Raw genomic sequence first — 23,621 nt, forward strand, 5'->3', positions numbered from 1 at the left:
CTCTTAAAGTTCATAAAGTCTCTTAGTGAACTCAAATTTAAAATCTATTGAATCGGCTTCAAATAACGAATATGAACCATTGAAACTCACATGTACATTATCATCAGATTAACAATAATTCCCACATTACGTCTAATAAAGAACAAGAAAATCGTATCTAACGAAATATGCTTGCTTACTGACAGCTTGTGCTGATGTAAGGTAACTAACTAGTATTTATTTATAATTGACCGTCTTCTGAAAAATTGGTATGAATTTGAGCATAGCTGGCGGATATTTTGTTTATGTAAATTAAGTTAATTAAGAAACGATGGATTGAGGGTTGTCATTTCATATTTCATGGTTGGTGGGGCTGATCCATTTCTTTTGAAAAAAAAAATGTTCTCATTAAACTGATATAATTAGATCAATAATAAACATGAGGAGAGTTTGAATGCCTTTATTTTTTAAGCCTTCATTATGCATCTACATTAAAAAAAAAAATTTTGAAATTAATTTTGCATTGAGCCAAGTGGTAAAAAAAGATTCACAAAAATGAATGCATTAAAATTAATTTATTAACCTTCTAATTTTGAGCGCTTTACTTTATACTAAATTAATTCGAGTGTTTAAAATTTTCACATGTAGATACATTGCTCATAAGGTAAACGGGCTTGAATGGTTCGAATTCATCATTTGAAGCCGGTTCGATAGATTTTATATTTGAGTTCACCAAGAGACTTGGTGAACTTAAGACCACCCTAGTTCTACTCTATTGTTAGTTTTGTAATTTAATCATGATCCATGTATTTATTTTTATTTTTAAAGTTAGAATAATTGATCTGCATTGCTTATCATGGTTTTCATATTAAATATATTTGGAGATCAACTTTTATATATTTTTTGAATAATTTTTACTATTCTCTAGCTAGATACAAAATCACTGTTTTCAGACGATTATGCATCATCCAAAACAGTAACTTCGTACTTATCTAAAAAGATAGGAAAAAATATCAAAAAAATATAAAATTAGATCTCCAAGAACATTTTAATGTGAAGATCGTGTTAAGCGATTCGGATCGAATATTCGGACTTTGAAAATAAATATAAACATGTAGAACATGATTAGAGCATAAATTTAACTCTACTCATGTAATATATGTTATTTAGTATTAATTTGGCACTCAATTTTGTGTGAGATTCACTGTTACTAATAATATAAAATTAGGTCAAAAGCCACAGTATATCAGTATCTAATTATAATCCTAAAAACAAAAAAAATCTAAACTCCAATAACAAAATAATTTCAAAAGAAAGTCATGTATGCTCAATTGTACGAGAGGAAAATCATTTTTAGAAATTGTTCCTGAACGGATGGGCTCTAAAAAATTCTCTTAAAAATTCACAACAGGCGACCTACGACCTACACGTGTCATCTGATCAGTGGCACACGATACACCAAATCACCAAATATATATGGTCTATGGCAGATTGGCACCGGAGACGGAGACGGAGAGCGACTCACTTCTGTTCTAAGTATTCTAAAACTCACATGCTTCCCACGTGCTTTCACCACCAACCCCACATCTTCCCTTTTCGGCTCGGCTCGGCTCTTAGCCAGTGGTAGGTCCCGACCGGCTTCATTTTGAGCCGTTTCATCCTAGTTAGGCAAGTAATTAGTGCTTATTCACTGGCATTTACAACACAATTACTTGCTGTATGTTCTGTTCTGACCGCCAAGTTCTTCGGAGACTCCCCTATTAAATATATTTTTTTTATATATTTGGTATTTGGGCTGTTGAGATAAGCACATAAAAAAATTCATTATTGACAGTGAGATGTGAACATATTCTAGAGCAAGCTAATTTGTAAATTTGAGAAATTTTTGCATCTCTGTACAATAATCTAAAATGTGCTTCCTGTCGTTTATTTTTATTTTTATGAAACTGGATAGATGTCTTCACATTTTAGATATGTTATTGTAAAGAGTAGATTTTTGAATTGTATTAGTAAGCTCTCGCTATACATCAAATTGAAGGTTTGAAAATTAATTTGTATTGTGCTCCAAAATCACAGACAAGTAGATATTAATAAAAATAAAAATAAAAAGTATGGAGGTTGGTGCCTATTGAACCAAAAATTAATTTAAAATTTTAACTAGAAATTGGTGTGAATGTGTGATGGATGCCCCAGTTATGGTTAACCAGTAACATTATAGATTAATGGATTTGATAGAGACGTAAAATTTTAATTTAAAAGTTCTTATATCTAACAACTAAACTTTGATTGGACCGCTTTGATTTGGTCATTGGTCCCCCTCTTATATAATTTTTACTATATCAGATTAATAAATTGCTGGATCTATTGATGAAAGGACACATCCTTATTTATTTTTTATTTTTATAAGACACATCCTTAAAAAAAAAAAAAAAAAAAAAAAATAATTTCGAAATTTTTTATCGTTCGCGTATCGTTCGAATAATTTCGAAACTATTTTTTTTTTTTTTTTTTTGAAAACTGATCCCCGTCGTTGGATATTGAAAGTCATAAATCCGGGCGACCATACCTTTTATTTAAGAGGAGGGTTCAAATGCACTCAAATTTTTGTGCATCCAAATACATCATATCCTTTTTCTCCGTTTTCAAAGGTCGAATAGTCAATCCGAACCGTTAGATGCGATCTATATATTAAGATGTGCTTGGAGACCAAAAATTTACATTTTTTGGAATTTTTTTACTATTTATTAAGCCAACTTTGAAAAATCGCTGATCCAATGGTCCAGAAAATATAAAAACAGCGATTTTCAAAGTGACTTAATAAATAGTAAAAAAATTTCAAAAAATGTAAAATTTGGTCTCCAAGCACATCTTAATATATAGATCGCATCTAACGGTTCGGATTGACTATTCAGACTTTGAAAACGGAGAAAAAGAATTTGAAAAATAAGGTGCATTTGAGTGCACAAAAATTTGGGTGTATTTGAACCCTCCTCTTTATTTAAATATATATATAGTTGAGGGAGTAATACATAAAACACCGTTTATTTTTTCTTCCGAGCCAACTACCACACCCACAACCACACCAACCGCGCCTTCCGCTATAAATGTCGATCTCCTTCCCTCTCCCATTCTCTCAGGACCTACATCTCTCCTACCAAACACCCTTCTCTTCTCGTACAAGAGCACTCAGAAACAAAAGAAGAGAAGCAAGGCAGCAAGGGGAGAAACACTCACCTCACCAGCAAATAACAATGGCGCTTGCGAGTCACGCCGCCACCTCTCTCCAGGCCCAACCCCACACAGCTCACTCCCTCTCTTCCTCTCGCAATACCTCCTCCCCTTCCGTACTCCCAGTCTCACGCCGCCGCCGCGCCGCCTCCATATCAGCTGTGCACGCAGCCGATCCCTCCAGAAACCCGACCGTTGCTGATAAGCCCAAGGCCGCCTCCCCTCCCCTCCCAGCTCAAAGCTCGAAATGGAGCATCGACAGCTGGAGGTCAAAGAAGGCACTGCAATTGCCAGAATACCCCGACAAGAAGGACCTGGAAGCGGTGCTGAAGACGATCGAGAGCTTCCCTCCGATAGTTTTTGCAGGAGAGGCGAGACACCTAGAGGAGAAACTGGCGGATGCGGCGATGGGGAGAGCTTTCCTGTTGCAAGGAGGAGACTGCGCAGAGAGCTTCAAGGAGTTCAATGCGAATAATATCAGAGACACATTCAGAGTATTGCTCCAGATGAGCGCCGTCCTTATGTTCGGTGGACAGATGCCCATCGTCAAGGTATCTAATCTCACTTCTTTCTCAATTTTATTTCTTATTTTGGCTTAATTAGCTGGAGAGCGCATGATCTCAGGTCGTTCCTTTTAGATCTATAATCCAGGTCGTTCCTTTGACTTGTGCTTTTAGTGGTATTCATTCTTACGAGGGTTTAACTCAAAAACACACACAAAAATAAGGGTTGGTGGCGCCAGCTAAGGATTTTTTTTTTCATATCGTTAAGAAAGTTTGGCGGTCTCTGAAAAGTGGGACCGCTTGTAGTAAGGTGAAGATATTGTTCAGGCACAGGAATTTCCATGATGTTTTAATATTTTTTTCTTAAAAAAAGAAAAGAAAAATGAAAAGAAGAAGCCCAAGTTGACTGGTATCCGGGACCACCTAAAAAACATGGGAGGGAGAGAAATTTCCAAGAACGAACATTTTATATATTGCAAGTTATATTTTCTTTCCAAATTTTATAAACTGTGGAAATGTGGTGTCAGCTTAGACAATATTTTGACCCTGATTGAAAGACGACAATGATGGGCGTGGGCCTAGTGCCGCTGGCTGAAAAATAATAAAATAAACTCCTAAAAAAAGTTGTTAGTGATAAGTAGATCATGGAGCAAATATAAATCTGGATGCTTTGTTCAACATGCATTTATCTAAGTCTGAATTAATTGTCCCCATTATTATTATATAAATCATGCTTGTATCTTTTTATTATCTGCGGAATTCAAATCTTGTAATGTTATAAAATCCTATATAACCACACTATCTTTGGTTATCCATGAGATTTGACTAGAAAAGCACGTGAGGATATTGCTGCTGTTTATTTTGTTACATATGAACCAGCTCGGCGTCTTGGCACTAAAAAAGTGAGACCTATCAATGTCGAGAATCAAGTCAAGATGCAATTTTTAATTTACCATCTACTTTCCAACAGAAATACAATTTCTCATGGCATATGCAATATAGCAGTCTGCCTAGGAAGATGCTGAATAAATGCATCTCAGGATTACTGGCATGCCCTGCAAATTAAGAATGCGATCGTTTTATCAACTGTTACCTTTTAAAGGGCTATTGAAATAAAAATTTCTATGTTCCCCAGGTCGGTAGGATGGCAGGGCAGTTCGCCAAACCGCGGTCGGAGCAATTTGAGGAAAAGAATGGAGTGAAACTGCCAAGCTACAGGGGTGACAATGTAAATGGTGATGCCTTCGATGAGAAGTCGAGGACCCCAGATCCCCAGCGCATGATCCGTGCCTACTGCCAATCAGCAGCAACTCTTAACTTGCTCCGTGCCTTTGCTACTGGTGGTTATGCTGCCATGCAGCGCATTACTCAGTGGAACCTCGACTTCACTGACCACTCTGAGCAGGGTGACAGGTCTGCACTCTATAGTCATCATTTTTATATTTCTATTTGGCAAATTTATCTTTGATATAGTGGATTCAATGAGAGCATATCTTTGTTTATTATTGGAAATTATTTCACTAATCTTTCTTTCAACAAAGTAGAAATGAAAGCTAATTTCAGGAGAAATATTATAGAAATACTTCATTAATATTATATTAATGAAACAGTTTTCTTGAACTCTATAAATTAGTGGAACAACATGAATAAAGTCTATGATTATTCAATGCATTGCTTGGTGGCTCTGTAATTTAACAGAGATATTACAGATGTTTGTGAAAGATAATGTAAATTTGAATTAGCATGCTATTTACATAAATGAAAAGAACCTTAAAAGACATTTATCCCTCTGTAACTTGTTACTTAAAAGTAAATGGAATAGCACATGCCTTCCAAGCAAAGCATCACAATGTTCTTGCTTGCATGTTTATATCACAATTAATTGACATAGAATAACCCGTGTTTCTTGCGCATGTGTAACACAGGTACCGTGAGCTTGCCCATCGGGTTGATGAGGCACTCGGTTTCATGGCTGCTGCTGGCCTTACAGTCGACCACCCAATAATGACAACAACTGAATTCTGGACCTCACACGAGTGCCTTCTCCTCCCCTATGAGCAGTCTCTGACTCGTGAGGACTCCACCTCTGGACTCTTCTACGACTGCTCTGCTCACTTCCTTTGGGTTGGTGAGCGCACTCGCCAGCTCGATGGCGCCCATATAGAGTTCCTTCGTGGTGTTGCCAACCCCCTGGGCATCAAGGTAAAATAGTGGCCTTGTGGTATTTATTGGTCATAATTAAATAAGTTAATGATAGTCCAGCTTGTTAATTAATATATATTGTGTATTTGATGGATGTGTGAAATACAATACAGGTGAGTGACAAGATGGATCCGAAGGAGCTGGTGAAGCTGATAGAAATACTGAACCCCCAGAACAAACCCGGGAGGATCACCATCATAACAAGAATGGGAGCAGAGAACATGAGGGTCAAGTTGCCACACCTCATCCGTGCAGTCCGTGGGGCTGGCCAGATTGTTACCTGGGTTAGCGACCCCATGCATGGCAACACCATCAAGGCTCCATGCGGCCTCAAGACCCGCCCCTTCGACTCCATCCTGGTATTTTGTTTTCCTTCTCTTCTCACTTCCTTACTATATATCTATCTATGTGTTTGCTCAAATTATCTTGCCATTTTAGTTCATATACTTCCCATTGTGCAACAAAAAAATACTGCCAGGAAAAGAAACATGTCAGTACATTAATGTTGCTCTTTAAATCGAGCTTTTTTATGATAGTTGAATGCAATGCCACGTGGTATACTGTGCTAGACAGTACTTGCTCTCCCACAATGTGTGTCAGCCCTACCAGGTGGTTGTAAGATTTCAATCAGGATTCCCTGGTGGGTTTTTTTGGACCACTTAGCAATGAACTAGGATGTTCATTGGCAGCCCCATCAAACTTTAAAATATGAGGCCACAGAGAATAACAGATGGAAATAAAAGAGTGGGCAATGAATGGTGAGAATAGACCGGGTGGCTCATTTGTCTCTGTGGGTTGTGAAGAGCCATTTCTGATTTCTGTTGGATGTGGCTCTCAAATTATGATAACTGTAGTGGTGTTAGAAAACTTATTTGATAGGTTATCACTTATTAGGTAGTAGTGATACGACAGCTTTCCTGTCCTTTGCTAAAAATATTCCAGCCATCCTTATCAGTTCATTTTAGTGTTACAATGATTTTTTGTTTTGTTTTTCTTGCCTTTTAATGTCATTAGTCTTCCTCCACATCAGGCCAATTTGAGGCTGTTAGTTCACAGTATTTGATGCCTTTCTTTTTCCTTTTTTAAATAGGCTGAGGTGCGGGCCTTCTTTGATGTGCATGAGCAAGAAGGAAGCCAACCTGGTGGGGTCCACCTGGAGATGACTGGGCAGAATGTGACAGAGTGCATTGGTGGGTCACGCACAGTGACCTTTGATGACCTGAGTGATCGCTACCATACCCACTGTGACCCAAGACTCAACGCCTCCCAATCCCTTGAACTGGCATTCATCATTGCTGAGAGGCTGAGAAAGAGAAGGATCAAGTCCTCTGGCCTTGCTGCTGCCACCTCCTTGCCTTTACCACCTCTTGCTTTCTAAGGAGTTGATGGTAGGATAGAGAGGGAGGGGTGCGCTAAATGGGAAGAGAAGTAGAGAGATGCGAGTATATTTATTGTTTCTTTTCATTGGTGGGATGATGGGTGGGTCTTTTGTACAAGAAGAGATAATATGAGCTCCTTTGCTAGGGTGCTTGTGTTTGCTTTAATGGGTATATTTATGAATGTATGTATGAACACCTATCTTAGAATTTGGGTTTTGGTTATGGAAGATTGAATGAATAATAGAAAGAATAAGGTTGGTTTGAAGTTATTTATATTGCAATGTGTTTAATTGAGGATGGTATATAGATAGAGATCTCCAGTATTGGATCCATGGGAAAACAAAAATAAAATACAGCAAGCATCACTGTCAGGATGGCCAGAACATGTCTTATTTGTGACACACACACCAATACATTTCACATATCAGAGATATTTCCACCGTGTGTACCAAATTTGACTTGGATTTTTGTATGAATCGAGCGCACCACACTTTTCCCGTGCTTTGGCATACCCTGTTTAAACCGATTTTTTACTATAACATTAAAAGATAATAAATGAAATAAACTCAAAATGGTAACTTTGTATGAAACGCTCGTAGTGCCAGCGAGTATTGACCACTTAGAATCACAACTGAACTGCTATACTAGAAATAGTGGCACTGACACTAGCTTCCATATTTTGCTTTTATAAATTTACAGTCTATTATATTATATTATTATGCATTTAATTATTAATTATTTATTTATGAATACCATAAAAAAAAGTCGGCAGTTTAAAACCTGTCGGACTGGTCTGAGTACCAGGCCTTCAGGCCCTCGTCAGAAAAAGTTGAAGTTCACAAAAGATGCTGTTTCTCGACAGCACAGCGCCTTTACAAATGAGCAAGTACTGCATTTTCTTTCACCCTCTTTAGACTGTGGTATGTTTATAAATTTCATGACAGTATAAATATTGGTGATGCATTCATAATTGTTTGTATGAAACACATTTTTTTTTTTTTTTGCATTACATCACACCCATAGGCTATTACATACAAGGGAAATTAACATCATCAAGTTTTACCAGAATACCAGTTGTGCTAATGTAATGCTAATGTAAAACAGAGTACCAATTAACCTGAAAACACGGGGAAAGTAGAACCAGTGTTACTCCAAGTTGGACCTTCCATCCTTCCCTTCTTAGCCAGTTTATCAATTATCCGCTTATCCGCTAGTTCATTTTGTTCTCGAGGCAGGTATACACAGTGAAAGCATGTATTTCTCTTCATGATATCCCAAATTTTCGTCTCTTTAAAAACTTTCCAATCTGCCATTAGCGGTGGTTGATGTTGCATACCCAGTGTTCTCTTCTGACTGTCAGTGTAAATGGTGCATGGATAATAGTTCATTTCTGCAACATACCGGCTTGCCTCTCTCATTGCCCTTGCTTCTGCATGGAAGGGATTGCATGCCACCACCCCTGCTGCCTTATATGCTGAATGCTGTCAGAAAATCCATACCGCCTTGCCACCTTTCCTTCCAGGAACTTTCTGACATACATGTAATTTCATGCGGTTGATCACCATCTCCCTAACTGGTGTCAACAATAGGATGCTTTTACCCCTACCAGTAGGCAGTCCTGTTTCTTTGCTGATGCATGATAGATATCTGTTAAAATGTTTAGACATAGGGATCTTACCATTGTAGGCCTTGTCATTTCTGCACCGCCAATTGCCCGTAGCAAATTTGCCACCACCTCCCACTGCTGATCTGTCATCCTAGAAGCTATTACTTACAGAATAGTATGCTACTCCCCTGACAGTTCATCTGATATAAGAGAAATTGGCCCGAAGAACCAGCAGCTTCTAGCAAACGGGCATAGGAATGCCATGTGTATTGTGTCCTCCTGCGGTGCACAGGATGGATCCCCTTTAGAAGTTCTTGACAGTAAGATACTCCCCAAAGGTAAAGCTCTGTTTACCAGTTTCCAGATAAAAATTCTGACACGTGATACTACATTCCCTTTTCTCCAAATTAGCCTCCACACCTCTTTTGGAATCCTTACTGGCCCACTGGGTTCTGTTCTATCAGTGCATCATTTGTCAGAAGGGATTTTATAGGTTTTGCTGACAGAAAAGGCGTCATTTTTTTTTTTGATTGAAAATTAGAATGTCTTCAGAGTTGTCTTGAGAAGGGGGTATGACATTTACCAGTATCTGAATGCACCTTGGAGGCCACCTCAAAATGTAACATGAGAGAAATAGGTAGAGAATAGTGAATTAATATAACTTCAAGAAAAAACATTTCATTGTGGTGCTTGTAGCAATTGTTATGGATGCTGGTTAACGTATTTTTTACTGTCATTGTGTTCTATTTTTCTTTTTCTTTACTGTTTCATTCAGGTGCTTGGCTAATAAATTTGTAGTAGATAAATAAATAGATATTCAAGATAAGAAGTGAAAATAACTAGGCATAAAAAAGAAAGGAACAAAAAAAACCAAGCTTGTTTTACTATAACATTGCAATTTCTTGGCAACAATACTTGCTAACATAAGATTCCTTTTTCAATGGTCAATTGCAGTTGGTAAAATGAATTAGTACTAAAATTAATGTATCCGTGATATGATATAGTTATGTAAAATAGATCAGAAAAAAAAAAATACTTAATTGGGATGTGGGAGCAGGAGGCTTAGTATAAGAGCCTCTCTACTCTCCCCTGAGTTGCCGCTCTAGATTTTTTCTTCATAAAGTTACAGTGGGGTCCACGGCATCTCTTGTGGACCCACCATTACCTTCACCTTGCAATCCAAACCTGCACATGTATTTGTCTTCAAACCCTGGCCTCTGCTTCATGTTGGTATACACATTAATTACTGCCCAGTGAGTTGGCATGTTGTAAGTTACAACTTACAAGCGCAATTTTCTCATGAGGCTGCAATTTTTTTTTCCTAAAGTTGGGAGAAAACAATATGGGATATCTTTGTCTAGACTAGGGGTGTTCAAATTGTCAAAACCGAATTAAAATAGTCAAATCAAAATTTATTTGATTTTTAAAAATCTAACTGAACAAACTGAATTAAACTTGTCAACCGAATAACAACTTAACCAAAAAAACCAAAGTAAATTTGTGATTGTTTGGTTGAACAAAAATAAGAGAGATTAAATGTCAAAAGGACAAACCTCAATAGATACACAAAACATTTAATAATCGTAGAAATAATTATCAAGATATATATCAGTTGTATTGAAATAAGAGAGATTAAACCGAACTAAATATAAAAGGACCGAAATAATTCAGGTAAATATCAAGTAAATTTCGATTTGTTTGGTTGAATCAAAATAAGAGAGATTAATCTGAAATAAATATAAAAAACCTGAATTAATTAAAAAATTCAACTGAACCGTTTAAACAGAACAACCGAACCATTTAATTCAATGGTTGAAAACCAAATAAACTGGATCCGATGAACACCCCTAGTCTAGATGACTTGAACTTCTCTTGCTGCTTGATACTGGTACAGCATCCGGTGTTACCATTGATGCAAGAAATACTAAACCCAAGATGAGACGAAAGTCACGAAACCAACTGCAAGAAATCACTATGAAGAGGTTACTAATTCACGTCTAGAATCCTCATTTTTCACAACCAGAGTAGAGGCTCACAAAAAGTGTGTACTTTGGGACCACATGTTAGTCCCGGAAGTTCTATTAATTGTTCGCATGAACCTTCATTTATGAATGAAGAAATTTCTATGAGCAGTTTACCATGGCTTTATGTTCTGGTTGTCATGCTAAAGCCGTTGATAGCTACTTCGCTTTACGAGCGTTGTATAAAGACTTTTGGATTCATTCAAAACTGATGGCATTAGCTTTTTGCTGTCTACACGCCCAAGACGCCTGAGAAGATAGTTCACTCCTCAAATCAAAGTGGTAGAGGTAGCTTGAACGTTTGGGTGCAAGCATTAGTACATTCTGAGAAATTCTAAATTAATTACCATGCCAAGTATTTGTAAATGACTGGTTTTGAAGCTAAAAACATTAGGTTTTTCAAATAAGATAAATCACTCATGCCTTCTGAATTATGACAAGCTTCATATATAAAAACTAAAAAGCATTAAGTTGCTTGAAAGATCCAAACAAGGAAATAATTGTTGCATTAGTTGTGCAATACCGAATTCTATTTTTACAACAGGATCCCTTATTTTATTTTATGTAAATCTCTGCTAGTACTTCTAATTTTGATTGCTAATTTGTGCTTCACAGTAAGGACTGGTTTACACAATTGCAGTAGGTATTAATTACCACAATAAATGCATAACCGGAAATGCATTTCATGAATTGCATATATTTCCATTTAGAAAGAACGGAGAAGTAATGGCACGTACCGTAACTGAAGAATCAGAGGTTTAATAAAAAAAATCTTGGACAATTGATCACGCGCACGAAACAAAGAGAACAGAATCGAACTGAAAGAAAAACTAATAATAAAACAAGAAAAAAATCATTTCTTGATTTGTGCGTGTTATCCTTGTACAAAAGGCCATGCTAATTTTCTCTCTGTCGTTCAAATTTTATCGGAGGTCTCCGGAGAGACGTTTAGTCGCTCCAAGAATACACATATAATTGTCCCAATTATAATTAAATTCAATTCAATTCGTGGGACTAAACGGAGGATTTTGAGAGCGAAAGAAAGCTGTCTTGGTCGATTCATGAAAACCTAGGGTTTTCAACAACCGAGAGGAGGAATCGGACTGAGAGTGCGGTGTCTAATTCGGAGCGTAAAGTTTCTATTTCGATTAGGGAAGAGGGGCTGTCCGATAGCCATCGGACAACTTTTTTTTGTGATCTCTCACCGTTATATTTGCTTTAGGATTCGTGTGTACGAATTTTAAAGCAGACGTAAAATTGTGAACGCGAATTTTAAAGCAGATCCAACGGTGAAGAAAACCCATCGAACACAAAAGTGACCCGATGGGTGTTGGACGCCCCCCTCTCCCTTCGATTAGAGCACGATGGTATTAGATTTGATTATTGTTAGAGCACAGTGGTGATTGAAGAAGTCATAGAGAAAAATGATGATTAAAGTACTAGAGTGATCAAAGCGCAGTAACGATAAAAAAAACAAATCTGGTTGTAGAGTGAGATGATAATTAAATTATTAGAGTTATTACGAAAATTTTAAAATATTATATTTGTTTAAAAAAATTTAATAAAATTATTAATAAGTATTTAAAGTCACTAACTAAAAAAAAATTCAACAACACCAAATCGACAGTGTCTAAGGAGAAACCGATCGTTTTCATACGAGGCTCTAATTTAAGCCCATACATCATTTCATTTCGGCTTTCCTGGCTTAACAAATAACAAGCTATCGGCCTACTGCGGATGTTGTGCTCAAGTCTGTTTATTCTCCAAATAAAATGCTTTTTTTTTTCATTAGTAAAAAATTGTGTTGTAAAAAACGGTATTAACGGACAATTAAATGGCTGTTTAATTATTAATGACGGTCAAACTGTTACGAATACACTTAACGGATGCCTGTTTACGGATGAAAATAATTAATTAGTTGTTTTTCCGATTAATTGGCCGTTTTAATATCCGTTTATTTCAGTTTATTTTTGTTTATTCCAATTTATTCTAGTGAATATTTATTTTCACATTGATTTTTTTGTGTGATAATAAGTTATATAAATCATGTAATTTAGTTTTTTTTTTTTTGCGTTTGAACATATATCCAATATTTTTAGTATAAGTTTTTTCTTGTTATTTACTTTGAAATTGATTAATTCTTCTATTATTTATATACCATATATTTTTCTTACTTACTGATGTAATTTTTTTCAATTAGTATGACATGTTCATTTATGAAACTAAGTTGTTATCATAAATTAAATTTAGTGGTTTTATGTTGAAAAGTTTCATTTCTTTCAAATAATATGTTATTTTTGAAAAAGCTTATTCTTCAATTTATTTTTTCATTAAATAAATGTGTTACTTATACATATAAAGTGCTTACGCATTAAGAAAAAAATAAGCGTAGTGTCGTGTTATTGTAATAGAACTAAGTTAAATTAAGTTTATTTGATAAGTTTAATGAGTTAAATAAATTATGATATATAGTTATATACATAAATTTGATAAAAATATTAAATTGTCCGCATAATTCCGATTAATTGACCGCATACCGATTAATCGCTTGGCGATATCTTGTCCATCCGACGACCGCATACCGTTATTTACAACAATGGTAAAAACATGCACATCATCGAGGAGGGTGGTTCGAATCTCCAAATATAACTCAAATTTTGAATTTGAATCCAGACCGTCTAATCGGATTCTACAGGAATATTAATAAGAGATTCACTTTAGGAGATCCGGACACTCAGGACTCAGGAGCGGAACTAGAAAATAGAGATTGAGAGTGCTGAAAAATCAAATATAGTGTAATTCCATTTTATAAAGAGAGCTAAAATATATTAATGCATATGAAATTTACAAAATTTAATAGACTAAGCTACAAATTTCAAACTATAGGGTGCTTAGCACTCTTTCCCACTACTATGTTCTGCCCCGGCGGACACTCGGGGTTGGCACAATTCATTTTGCATTATCATTTCAATAATGATTAAGCCTACGCGTACATTTAATGATTCATTTTAATTAAGGTCAAGGAAAATGATCATTTTTTTTCTCTGTCTCCACTCTCCATACTCGCCACCTCATTACACATGTTTTCAGCTTGGTAGGCTTCTTTATTTGTACAAATGATCATCGTTCGTATTTTAGATTGAGTATGAATAAAAATGCAAGTGAAAAAATAAAAGACCCTGAATAAAGTTTGAAATCATAGTAGGGAGTTAATTTTGCACGACAGTAATCATTTCATATCATCATGTTGATACTTGATAGGGTATGACATCATGCGCAGGGGCGGAACATAGTATAAGATAAAGGTAGCTAAGTAAACTCTAAAGTTTTTAATTTTTGCTAACATGTATAAAGAGATTTGACTAATATTGTTATTTTATATATAGTAGCTACCCCTATAATAATACAAAAAATTTTAAAGAACATATGTATAAAAGTAACATATCTCTTCTTTTGCTTTGGTTTACCAACTTATCAAATCACGTGAACAACTGACTTAAAAATATGTTAAATATATAAATGTACAAAATAAATTAGGAAAATAATGACAGTGCGCTTACCGAATAGAAGTAAAAGTTATTGAAATTTAGAATGCACGGTTAGAGAAAATAAGTTTTTTTTCATACCCTTAGGCCTACTTTTTTAAAGAGGAAACTTCTAAATTTAAAATAAATAAAAAAGCAGAAAAACTCTTTTTTCTTTCGCTATTGAAAATTTAGAAATTTAATAAGGAAGTTACAAATTCTCTAACCTTGCATTCTAAATTATACATATAAAAGAAAACTTATTTTCTTTGCTTTCTAATAACCGTGCATTCTAAATTTGAAAAAACTTTTTTTCTACTAACTTTTTAAATTTAGAAATTTAGAAACAGAGAAAAGAAAAGAGAAGCCACGAATTAAAAAGCGGAAATAGAGAAATATAGAAAAATTTAAAATAAGGTATATGAATATGTCACCGTTTTTTTTTATAGACATGTCATTTTTTTGTATGAATATGTTTGGTTCAATCTGATAATGCCAGTACTGTAACTTTTATATAATCAAATAGTGAAAAATCATATTATCTCATGTTATATAAATTTTGGTTTTTATTATGATGTTTTCTAAATATATAATGTTTCGTCAGTCAGCTACCCCTATACTCAAAGTCAAGTTCCGCCCCTGATCATGCGTTCCGTAAGATTAAAGATCACGATGTATACCTCTTCAAAATATGTTTTAAGGACAAATTATAACTGATAAAACCGATCTACTTTATGAGTGATGTATTTATATACAAAGATTATAGATTTATGAATTTATTTGATATAAAGTTGAGCTGTCAAAAAATAAAAATTTATAAGTTAATTTTAATATATTCATTTTTCATTATTTTTTTACTGCTTAACTTTATACTAAATAAATATAAAAATTTATAAATTTTATATGTAAATACATCATTGGTGAAGTAAATTGGTTTCAACATTTTAAATTCATCATTCAAAGTCTATTCAATATTTTTTTTTAAAGAAATAACATAACATGTCACTGTGTTGTAGATAACACAAATATCAGACTTCAATAGTTCAACTGATACATAACTTCTCAAATTAGACTGATTGTGCTGATTATGTTATAAAAGATTAATTTCACTGTTTTTCTTCTTTTTTTTGCATATCGCCTACCTAATCAAAATTGGACACGTAATCTTGGGTTAGCACTAATCTGGGTGCATTTGGATGCAATCTCAGAAATAGCAAGAATAGTACTAATTTAGGGTTAGCGCTATTCTACTGTTTGGATGGATTAGCAAGAACAACGCTAACCCTAGAAATAACTTTATTCTTAGAATGATTCAAACGTAATAGTGGAGAAAAACAGTGCTAACGATCCAAACACACCTAAATAAAGTGACGTCCAAACGTAGTACGAGAATTTTACAAATTTATTAGTTATTTGAAAATTTATAGAACTTCGTTTTTTTTAATTATCTATTTAGTTACCACTTACCACCAATGAACAATCAAACTAGTTTGAATTGATTTTAATGCGGTGGTGATTTTTATCAATCGTTACCTTCATTAAATTGTTATGTTTAAAAGATAGCAAGCCAGGCCCAATCTAACAAGAAAGATAAAAGTCCATTCAAACTAATTCTGAGTTAAGGCCCACCACCAAATATGTGCACTTCCCAGATATCAATAATAAATATATCTTTTATTATTTTGGCAGTGATTTCTTAGTTTATAAATAATAAAAATAATATTTCTCAAACAATAACTCTTGGCTCTTGCCCGTAGCTACATCTATGTTCCATTCCTCAAATAACAACAAAACGTCATCAAATTAAACCGCCAAAAACATCAACCAATATCCCATAATCGGTCTAGCAAGCAACTGATAACAACCTATATCATCTCTGAATCCCAGTAAAAAGTAAACAAACAAGGGTAAGGCTACGGTGCTATGGGTTGCATAGAGGACTACAGTGCTACGACTCAATATTTGAGTTTTCAAAATCCTAACGGTCGATTCAAACCGTTCATCTTGTTCTCCGTATTAATGTGTCTGTAGACCAAATTTTACATTTTTTGGAAATTTTTCACTATTTTTTTAGATAGGTAGAAAATCATTTGATCTAAAAAATTCTGCACCATTCAGATATTTAATTTTCTACCTATCTAAAAAAATAATAAAAAATTTCCAAAAAATATAAAATTTGATCTCCAAACACATATTAATATGGAGAACAAGATAAACGATTCGGATCAACCGTTAGAATTTTAAAAACTCAAATATTGAGTCATAGCATTGTCTCTATGCAACTCATAGCACTGAAGCCTTACCAACAAACAAAAGAGAACATGGGGCCAAATCTCTCCTGTTTCAAGCAATCCAAATGCAGGACAGTAACATACATGGATAGAGAAGATTGGCCATAGAAAATCAAAGGTGTGGCTATGAATCTTTGGAGTGCGTGTCCTCTGAAATATCTCATATTTTGCGTGAACGACGTGTCCGGTGGCTATTCGGGGACTGAGTTTTGAGATCGTGCAGAACGTATTTGAACGGTTGAGATTTTTCAAAAAGTCACGCAAAATATGAAATATCTCGGAGGATGAGAATTGGAATCTTTGTGCAGACAACAAACAGTCACCGTCTCACCGACTCATCGTCCCTGCATTAATATCACCTGAGGTAACAGAAATTTTGAGTTTAGATCCGCACCGTCCGATCTGCTTTGACACGAATATTGAAGAGACACATATATTTTACCTCGGATCAGATTGATATGGATTCTGATCGGACAGACCACATCTAAACTCAAAAAGTTTCTGGATGCGGATTCTCCTTGCAAGTTGCAACTAAAAACAAAAACAAAAAAACAGTGACCGACCGACCAATCAAATTTCCCGAAAACCTCCACCCTTCGTCCTTGCAACTCGGACAACGGAATTGGGGTTCATTTCATCAGTTGCTCCTCTTTTTCCCCGCTTGTTTTAATTAGTTACACAACTTCCCACAACGTGTTGAATGCGTTGTGCGTTGGGGTCGCTCTATTGTCTTCTTCTGCTACCGAATCCCACTAAGCTAAATCATTCACCTGTTTATTCCTCTTTCGATAGAAAGTAACCTAATATAACATTATAACATGCATATCATAATCAAAGAAACATTCACGACATTAATTATGCATCATCTGTTCTGAATTTCTGGTCACCGGAGAGAGTCTTGGTGGAAGTCATGTTTTCCACTACAAGCAAATATTTGACAGCGATAGTTATTATAACAAACAATATTTTTACAAAGTGAGAGGTCTCAGAACACTATGCACACTTAATATAATTGTCAAGTTTACAAAAGGAATGTAAAAAATGTGAAAATTATTTTGATAAGTCAAATTTTTAATGTCAAGTTTAAAGTTTTATTTTTCTAGATTATAAAAATGTTACTGAATATTTTCTCACAAAATTTGGAAATAACTTAAAATATAGCAAACTTCTCCGCTCATCCTTGTTGGATGTAATGATCAAAATTAATTACCAAATTTATTTGTCATAAAGTTTGACATATTGAACATTGCTCAAAAGATTATTTTCAATTTCATTAATGCTCGTTTGATTTACAATCTGAACTATATTTTTTTCTAAAGATTTATACAAATCCTATGGACAACGACCAACTAATCAATAGCTAAAAAACCAATATTTTCTCCTTACAAACAATATCCGAATAATTACGCGTTAATCTCATGTGACTTGAGCCATATCTCCAATACACATTAGCAAATCTGATTCCCTTTTCCTTTTTTAAACAAATTCAGTTGTTATATGAAAATATTTATAGCATGTAAGAGTTTAATTTGATACTTATTAATTACCATAAATACTAATTTGTCTCCTTATGATCTGCATTGGACACAAATGCGGAGGTAGAATGAGATCAATGTGTAGTCAAAATTTGAGTCAGGAATGACAAAAATATTAACGATTCAAATTTATCAAAATATTAAACTACAAATTCAAAAAGTACAATTTGCACCATGCGTTGGGAAATTTGAACATCACATAGAAGAGCAAAAGAAAATTCAAAGTAGAGCTACAACCCAATACAATATGAGTTTATAAAAGAATTCAAAATCCAGGATAGGGTAGATGTCCAATTCTAAACAATAGTGGCTTCGTCACTGAATGAAGTCAATTGATCTTTATTTATTTTGTATTTATGTATAATTTTTTATATAATTTATAGTAAAATGTTATGGTATCGTAAAATTGATTCAATTTTCAATATGAAAATTTTATATAACTGATTTTATTTATATTTGATTTTCATATTTTGAAAGTCTCGCTCCGTCTTTCATTGAACATCAGACGGTCGATATTATTGGTATACTATATAGTGTTATGATTTTTTTTTTGTTTCAAAAGGCCCGTAGGCTTACAGTCATGCAATGATACAACCTTTTGAAGAGTCCGGCTAGTATGACATTGGTGTCATATGACACTAACTTCAAAATTGATTGAATAGACTTCAAACAATTAATCTAAACCGTTCAAACCGATTTACTTTATGAGTGATGCGTTTACATGCAAATTTTTTATATTTTTGAGTTATTTTAGTATCAAATTAAGTGGTAAAAATGTTGAAAAATGAATGTATAAAAATTAACTTAAAAGGTCACTCATTTGACCGCTTGACTTATACTAAATAAATTCAAAATTTTATAAATGTGCATGTAAACACATAACTAATGAAGTAGATCGGTTTGAGTGATTTAAATTTACCGTTTGAAGTCGATTCGATAAATTTTAGAATTAATGTTATATAAATTTAAATGATACTAATATTATACTAGCGGGATATGATGATGATAAAAAATAAAAAAAAAAATTTGATAATGATACCTTATTCAGAAAAAGACGTTAAAAAGTTAATAGTTGCTGCCATCCACCCGCCCGCCTACCGCCCAGTCCCTACTCACCCACCCACAACTCTCTACTCTACTCTACAGTACATACCACCTATAATATGATCCGGCTCCTCTCCAATCGCACTCAATCTTTGGACAATCCATCCTTCCCATCTTCAAATCTTCAAATCTTCAAATCTTCAAATCTTCATCCACTCATGTGCAGTTAAAAAAGAATTGAAAAAATTATACATAATAGTTTGATTATAAAGGTATTAAATTTCTCAGTGGATTCTATCTAATTTTCTACAAAATAAAACCTTTTGTTCATAGAAACTCCTTACAAATTAAGTAAATTAATGACTTTAATCAAAATTTATTTGTCATTAAGAAAAAAAAACACCAGTCTACAATTAATGAGACATTGAGAGGTAAATATTTATCTTTTATAATGCATTTTCATTAATAATATATATGGAAACAAAATTTACTGTGCCTTGTATTTTTCGTTTTTATACGAACCACTGAAAGAGATTATTGCTACCTGTCAATAATCTAAAACATGCAGGACGATCCAATGATTCAGTAGCATTGTAGAGGAGCCGGATGACCCGCCAATTGAAAAGGCAAGAAGAGAAGAGAGAGCGACTGAGAGAGACACAGTGTGTGTAACTGTGTATGCATTAGTGAGAGAAAAATCAAATGGCACCGACGACAGGAGAGAAGATAGACTACGTGTTCAAGGTGGTGCTGATCGGCGACTCTGCGGTGGGTAAGTCGCAGATTTTGAACCGATTTGCGCGAAACGAGTTCTTGCTCGACTCGAAAGCGACGATTGGAGTCGAGTTTCAGACGCGAACGCTCGTGATCCAGCACAAGAGCGTCAAGGCTCAGATCTGGGACACCGCCGGCCAGGAGAGGTTTTATTTATTCTGTTTTTACTTTATTTATTTTTTACTCGGAATCTGTTGCTGGGGTTGCTCTCTCTAGTGATGAGTAGTGACACTTTGCATTCTGAATTAGAGGTTGGAGCTCACACTTGTAATTCAATAAAGTTGATAGCGAGGGAAGGGGTGTGTTGTTACTTGTTAGATCCTGTGATGGTCAGTATAGGTTCATTCTTTCTTGATAGAGCCAATAACTTTAGCTGTCACTTAAATTCTGGTTAAAAAAGTTATTCCTGTAATACCATTTCTATCATCATTTGTTGAACTGCTGTTTATTGAAAGTCTATACTTGGTTCATACAAAATGTGGAGCAATTTAACTGTGAAAATGATAATCTCTGTAAGGGCAACTTGGAAATTCCAATTCAAAAGTGTGTTTGGATTGCAAGGAAAGTAGAAGTCAGCAGCTTTTAATTTTACTTGAAGATGGCTTTGTTTTTTTTTAGTTGCAATATACAGCAACCATTTCTTAAACCAAACTACATGAACCTCTCCTTGGTAATTATAAAATTTGGTCCATTAAGAATTTGATCCCATTAACTAGTCTGATATGCAGATAACAAGTCAGTGAACTTCCATGATTGTGCTAATCTCTTGGTGCTATATCAAACTTTTGATTCTAGTAATTTCTAGTTTTCGACATTCAAATTGTTCTAAATAAAGTGTGCTTCCATTTCACTCGTCTAGCAATCTTGTTGATCTTCTATGTTTTCTGTGAATGTGTCAACTATTTTTGTTTTGAAAGGGTAGTTTTGGCCAGAACATTTCATGTTTAAAATATAATTATCACAAGAATGTGGTTACATTTGGGTACCTTTTAGGTTAATTCCCCATGTTCCTTGCCTATAAGAATCTATTATTGGGACTTTGATCTAAAGAAGTATCAATTGGAACTCAAGTAACCTCAGTTATGTAAAGAACAGCTGCTTGAGGGCGTGTCAAGTTTGGAGTGGGGGGGGGGGGGGGACCCCAGATCAATTGGAATGTGATAAAAGTGCCAAAAGAAATTAGTACTGGCACACTTGATGACAATTAGATATGCATGGCAATGGATCTTACTTGTCTGGTGCTAGTATTATTTTACTAAAAAAATTTTTGTCAACCTCCAACTTACTGATGAAATAAAATATTTGATGTTTCTAACCTGTTGTTTGGGTCTTTTACATGGCTGGGTCAGGTTATAATAAGGAAAGCTAAGCTGAACCCAATTGCAATCATGTTAAAGTATTTATGACATTAGAGTCTGGACCTGATCATGTACCTATGCATGGTATGAACTAGGTCAGGTTGAGTTGAAATATAGCAGTGTCTAGGTTAATATCTCCAGCTGCACACTAGCAACTTGTCTGACAATGTGGCCCACAAATGCAGGTACCGAGCTGTCACTAGTGCATACTACAGGGGAGCTGTTGGTGCACTGCTTGTGTACGACGTGACAAAACGCCCGACATTTGAGCACATCCCACGATGGCTGGATGAACTTCGAGCCCACGCAGATCGCAACATCGTCATCATGCTAGTTGGCAATAAGATTGATCTGCAGGATCAGAGGAGCGTCACCACCGAGGAAGCGAAGGAATTTGCACAAAAGGAGGGTCTCTTCTTTCTAGAAACTTCCGCCCTTCAGGCAACCAATGTGGAGAGTGCATTTCAAACGGTTCTGACGGAGATCTTCAGCATTGTTAGCAAGAGGAGCCTGGCATCTGAGGGTCAGGCGAATGGGAATGGAAATGGTACAGCAGGGCCCACCTTGGCAGGGAAGAAAATTCTTGTGCCAGGACCAGCACAAGTGATTCCTGATAAGAATAGAATGTGCTGTTCAACTTCTTGAGCGTTGGCGTGACATCATTGCAGTTGAAGGTGTGAGACTGAGGCAGTAAATCTAACATCTGATTGTTGTAACTAGGAGATACTGTTCAGGATTTGATAGATGTAATTTGGGGAGGTAAGTCAACTGGTGGCTGGCAGTCTCTTTTTCTTCAATATTTTATTTTGTTTTGTTTTGTTTTGGAACTAGAAAATATGTAATAGTTGATATAATGAGGGTTGCAAGTGTTTTGTTTTGTTTTGTTTTCTTCAATATCGCCTTATCGGAAACACTGGAGGCTGGAGCAGTGCATTCTACCCTGTGCGAAAGTACCCCGAGCTCTGTTGTTACATCTACAAACAAAAAAGAAAAATTATAAGATTTGGTTTTGCTTGGTGTGGTCCCAATTATTCTGAAGCTGCATTGAGAAAATTGCAAACTAGACAAACAAAGAATCGAAAAAATTATTTGAAGAAGTGTTTAAATATATGATGGCGTTGGAGTTATCATTTATTAGTTTTGCATGCCTGCTGTTACAAAAATGTGATTTTTGAAACCGTCCCAAAGATTTCAGTGAGATGTGCAAAAAATATTCGAAAGGGACGGGCCGTATGATTGCCATGTCTCATCAACAATTTTTTTCGGGAGGGATCAAGTAGACCTGCTATACTTTAACCCAATTGCATATCTATTTATTTTTCTGTCTTGCTATACTTTTATTTAGTTCAGGACCGCCTCCAAAATTAAAACTGTTTTGTTACTTTCTTGCTTTTAAAAGCATTTAGTATGATAGGTGGTACACATTGATTCACGTTTTTAAACTTATACTGTGATTGTTGTCAAGCCAGTAGCCAGATCAATATTATTTCAGTATTTGTCCAGGCAAGAAATGAAACAGTAGCAATTGTAAACACAAACAGCACTTCTTCTCTCTCTTGACAAGTTCTGACCATTGTGTTTCCATATAAAATCGCCACCAAACTAAATAGAAAAGTAAGCAAGCGAACGTCAATTAATTTGTGGTTTAAACATGTGGATTAACAAGTAACAACACAAGGGAAGAGGGGACATTTCTGGGTTGGGATTTGTTTATATAATGAATATTTTAATTCATTGATTCTTTTGCCAATATATATTTGTTTCTAAAAAATAATAAATTTCATAGCCATGTTGTTGGCCTTATGAATCAGTAGTGTATCAATTTTTATATAATTTAAGTGTTATTTGATACTCCATCAAAGTGTTCAACATAGACCATTTCAAAAGTCATTTAATAAACGATAATACTTGCATCAAATTTCATTATTATTATTTTCAAATACATACTATAAATATAGTATTGATCATATTCAAAATGTTAAAAAAATTTAGTACAACTTATATTTTATCATAATCAAAGTTTTGAAGTTGGGAAACAATCTTTAATCTAGTAACTAATTATTTAAAAAATATCTAAAAAATATTATCAAGTTAATGCATTGTAAATTCCAACCTGTTTTTTGGTCTGATAATATTTTAAGCATCATCCTTTCATCCGAATTTAGCTTTTAAACGGT

The 23,621-nt window shown here is 34.8% G+C and overlaps 2 protein-coding genes and 1 non-coding gene across 3 annotated transcripts; 2 read left to right on the forward strand and 1 right to left on the reverse strand.

Moving 5' to 3' along the window:
* The first annotated feature begins 3,053 nt into the window (after nt 1–3,053).
* LOC144552998 (phospho-2-dehydro-3-deoxyheptonate aldolase 1, chloroplastic-like) lies at nt 3,054–7,560 on the forward strand. The gene is made up of 5 exons (XM_078301063.1): nt 3,054–3,758; nt 4,846–5,123; nt 5,636–5,912; nt 6,026–6,271; nt 7,003–7,560. The coding sequence occupies exons 1-5, from the start codon at nt 3,084–3,086 to the stop codon at nt 7,288–7,290; spliced, it is 1,764 nt and encodes a 587-aa protein (XP_078157189.1). The 5' UTR covers nt 3,054–3,083; the 3' UTR covers nt 7,291–7,560.
* A 4,200-nt stretch (nt 7,561–11,760) lies between these two features.
* On the reverse strand, nt 11,761–11,864 carry LOC144553651 (U6 spliceosomal RNA). Its single transcript, XR_013511422.1, has one exon. It is a non-coding gene; the product is annotated as a U6 spliceosomal RNA (small nuclear RNA).
* An 8,061-nt stretch (nt 11,865–19,925) lies between these two features.
* On the forward strand, nt 19,926–22,310 carry LOC144552999 (ras-related protein Rab11D-like). Its single transcript, XM_078301064.1, has 2 exons — nt 19,926–20,232; nt 21,630–22,310. The coding sequence occupies exons 1-2, from the start codon at nt 20,015–20,017 to the stop codon at nt 22,087–22,089; spliced, it is 678 nt and encodes a 225-aa protein (XP_078157190.1). The 5' UTR covers nt 19,926–20,014; the 3' UTR covers nt 22,090–22,310.
* Nucleotides 22,311–23,621: the final 1,311 nt, after the last annotated feature.

This window comes from Carex rostrata, chromosome 4, assembly GCF_964058835.1.
Source record: "Carex rostrata chromosome 4, lpCarRost1.2, whole genome shotgun sequence".
Classification (NCBI taxonomy): Eukaryota; Viridiplantae; Streptophyta; class Magnoliopsida; order Poales; family Cyperaceae; genus Carex; species Carex rostrata.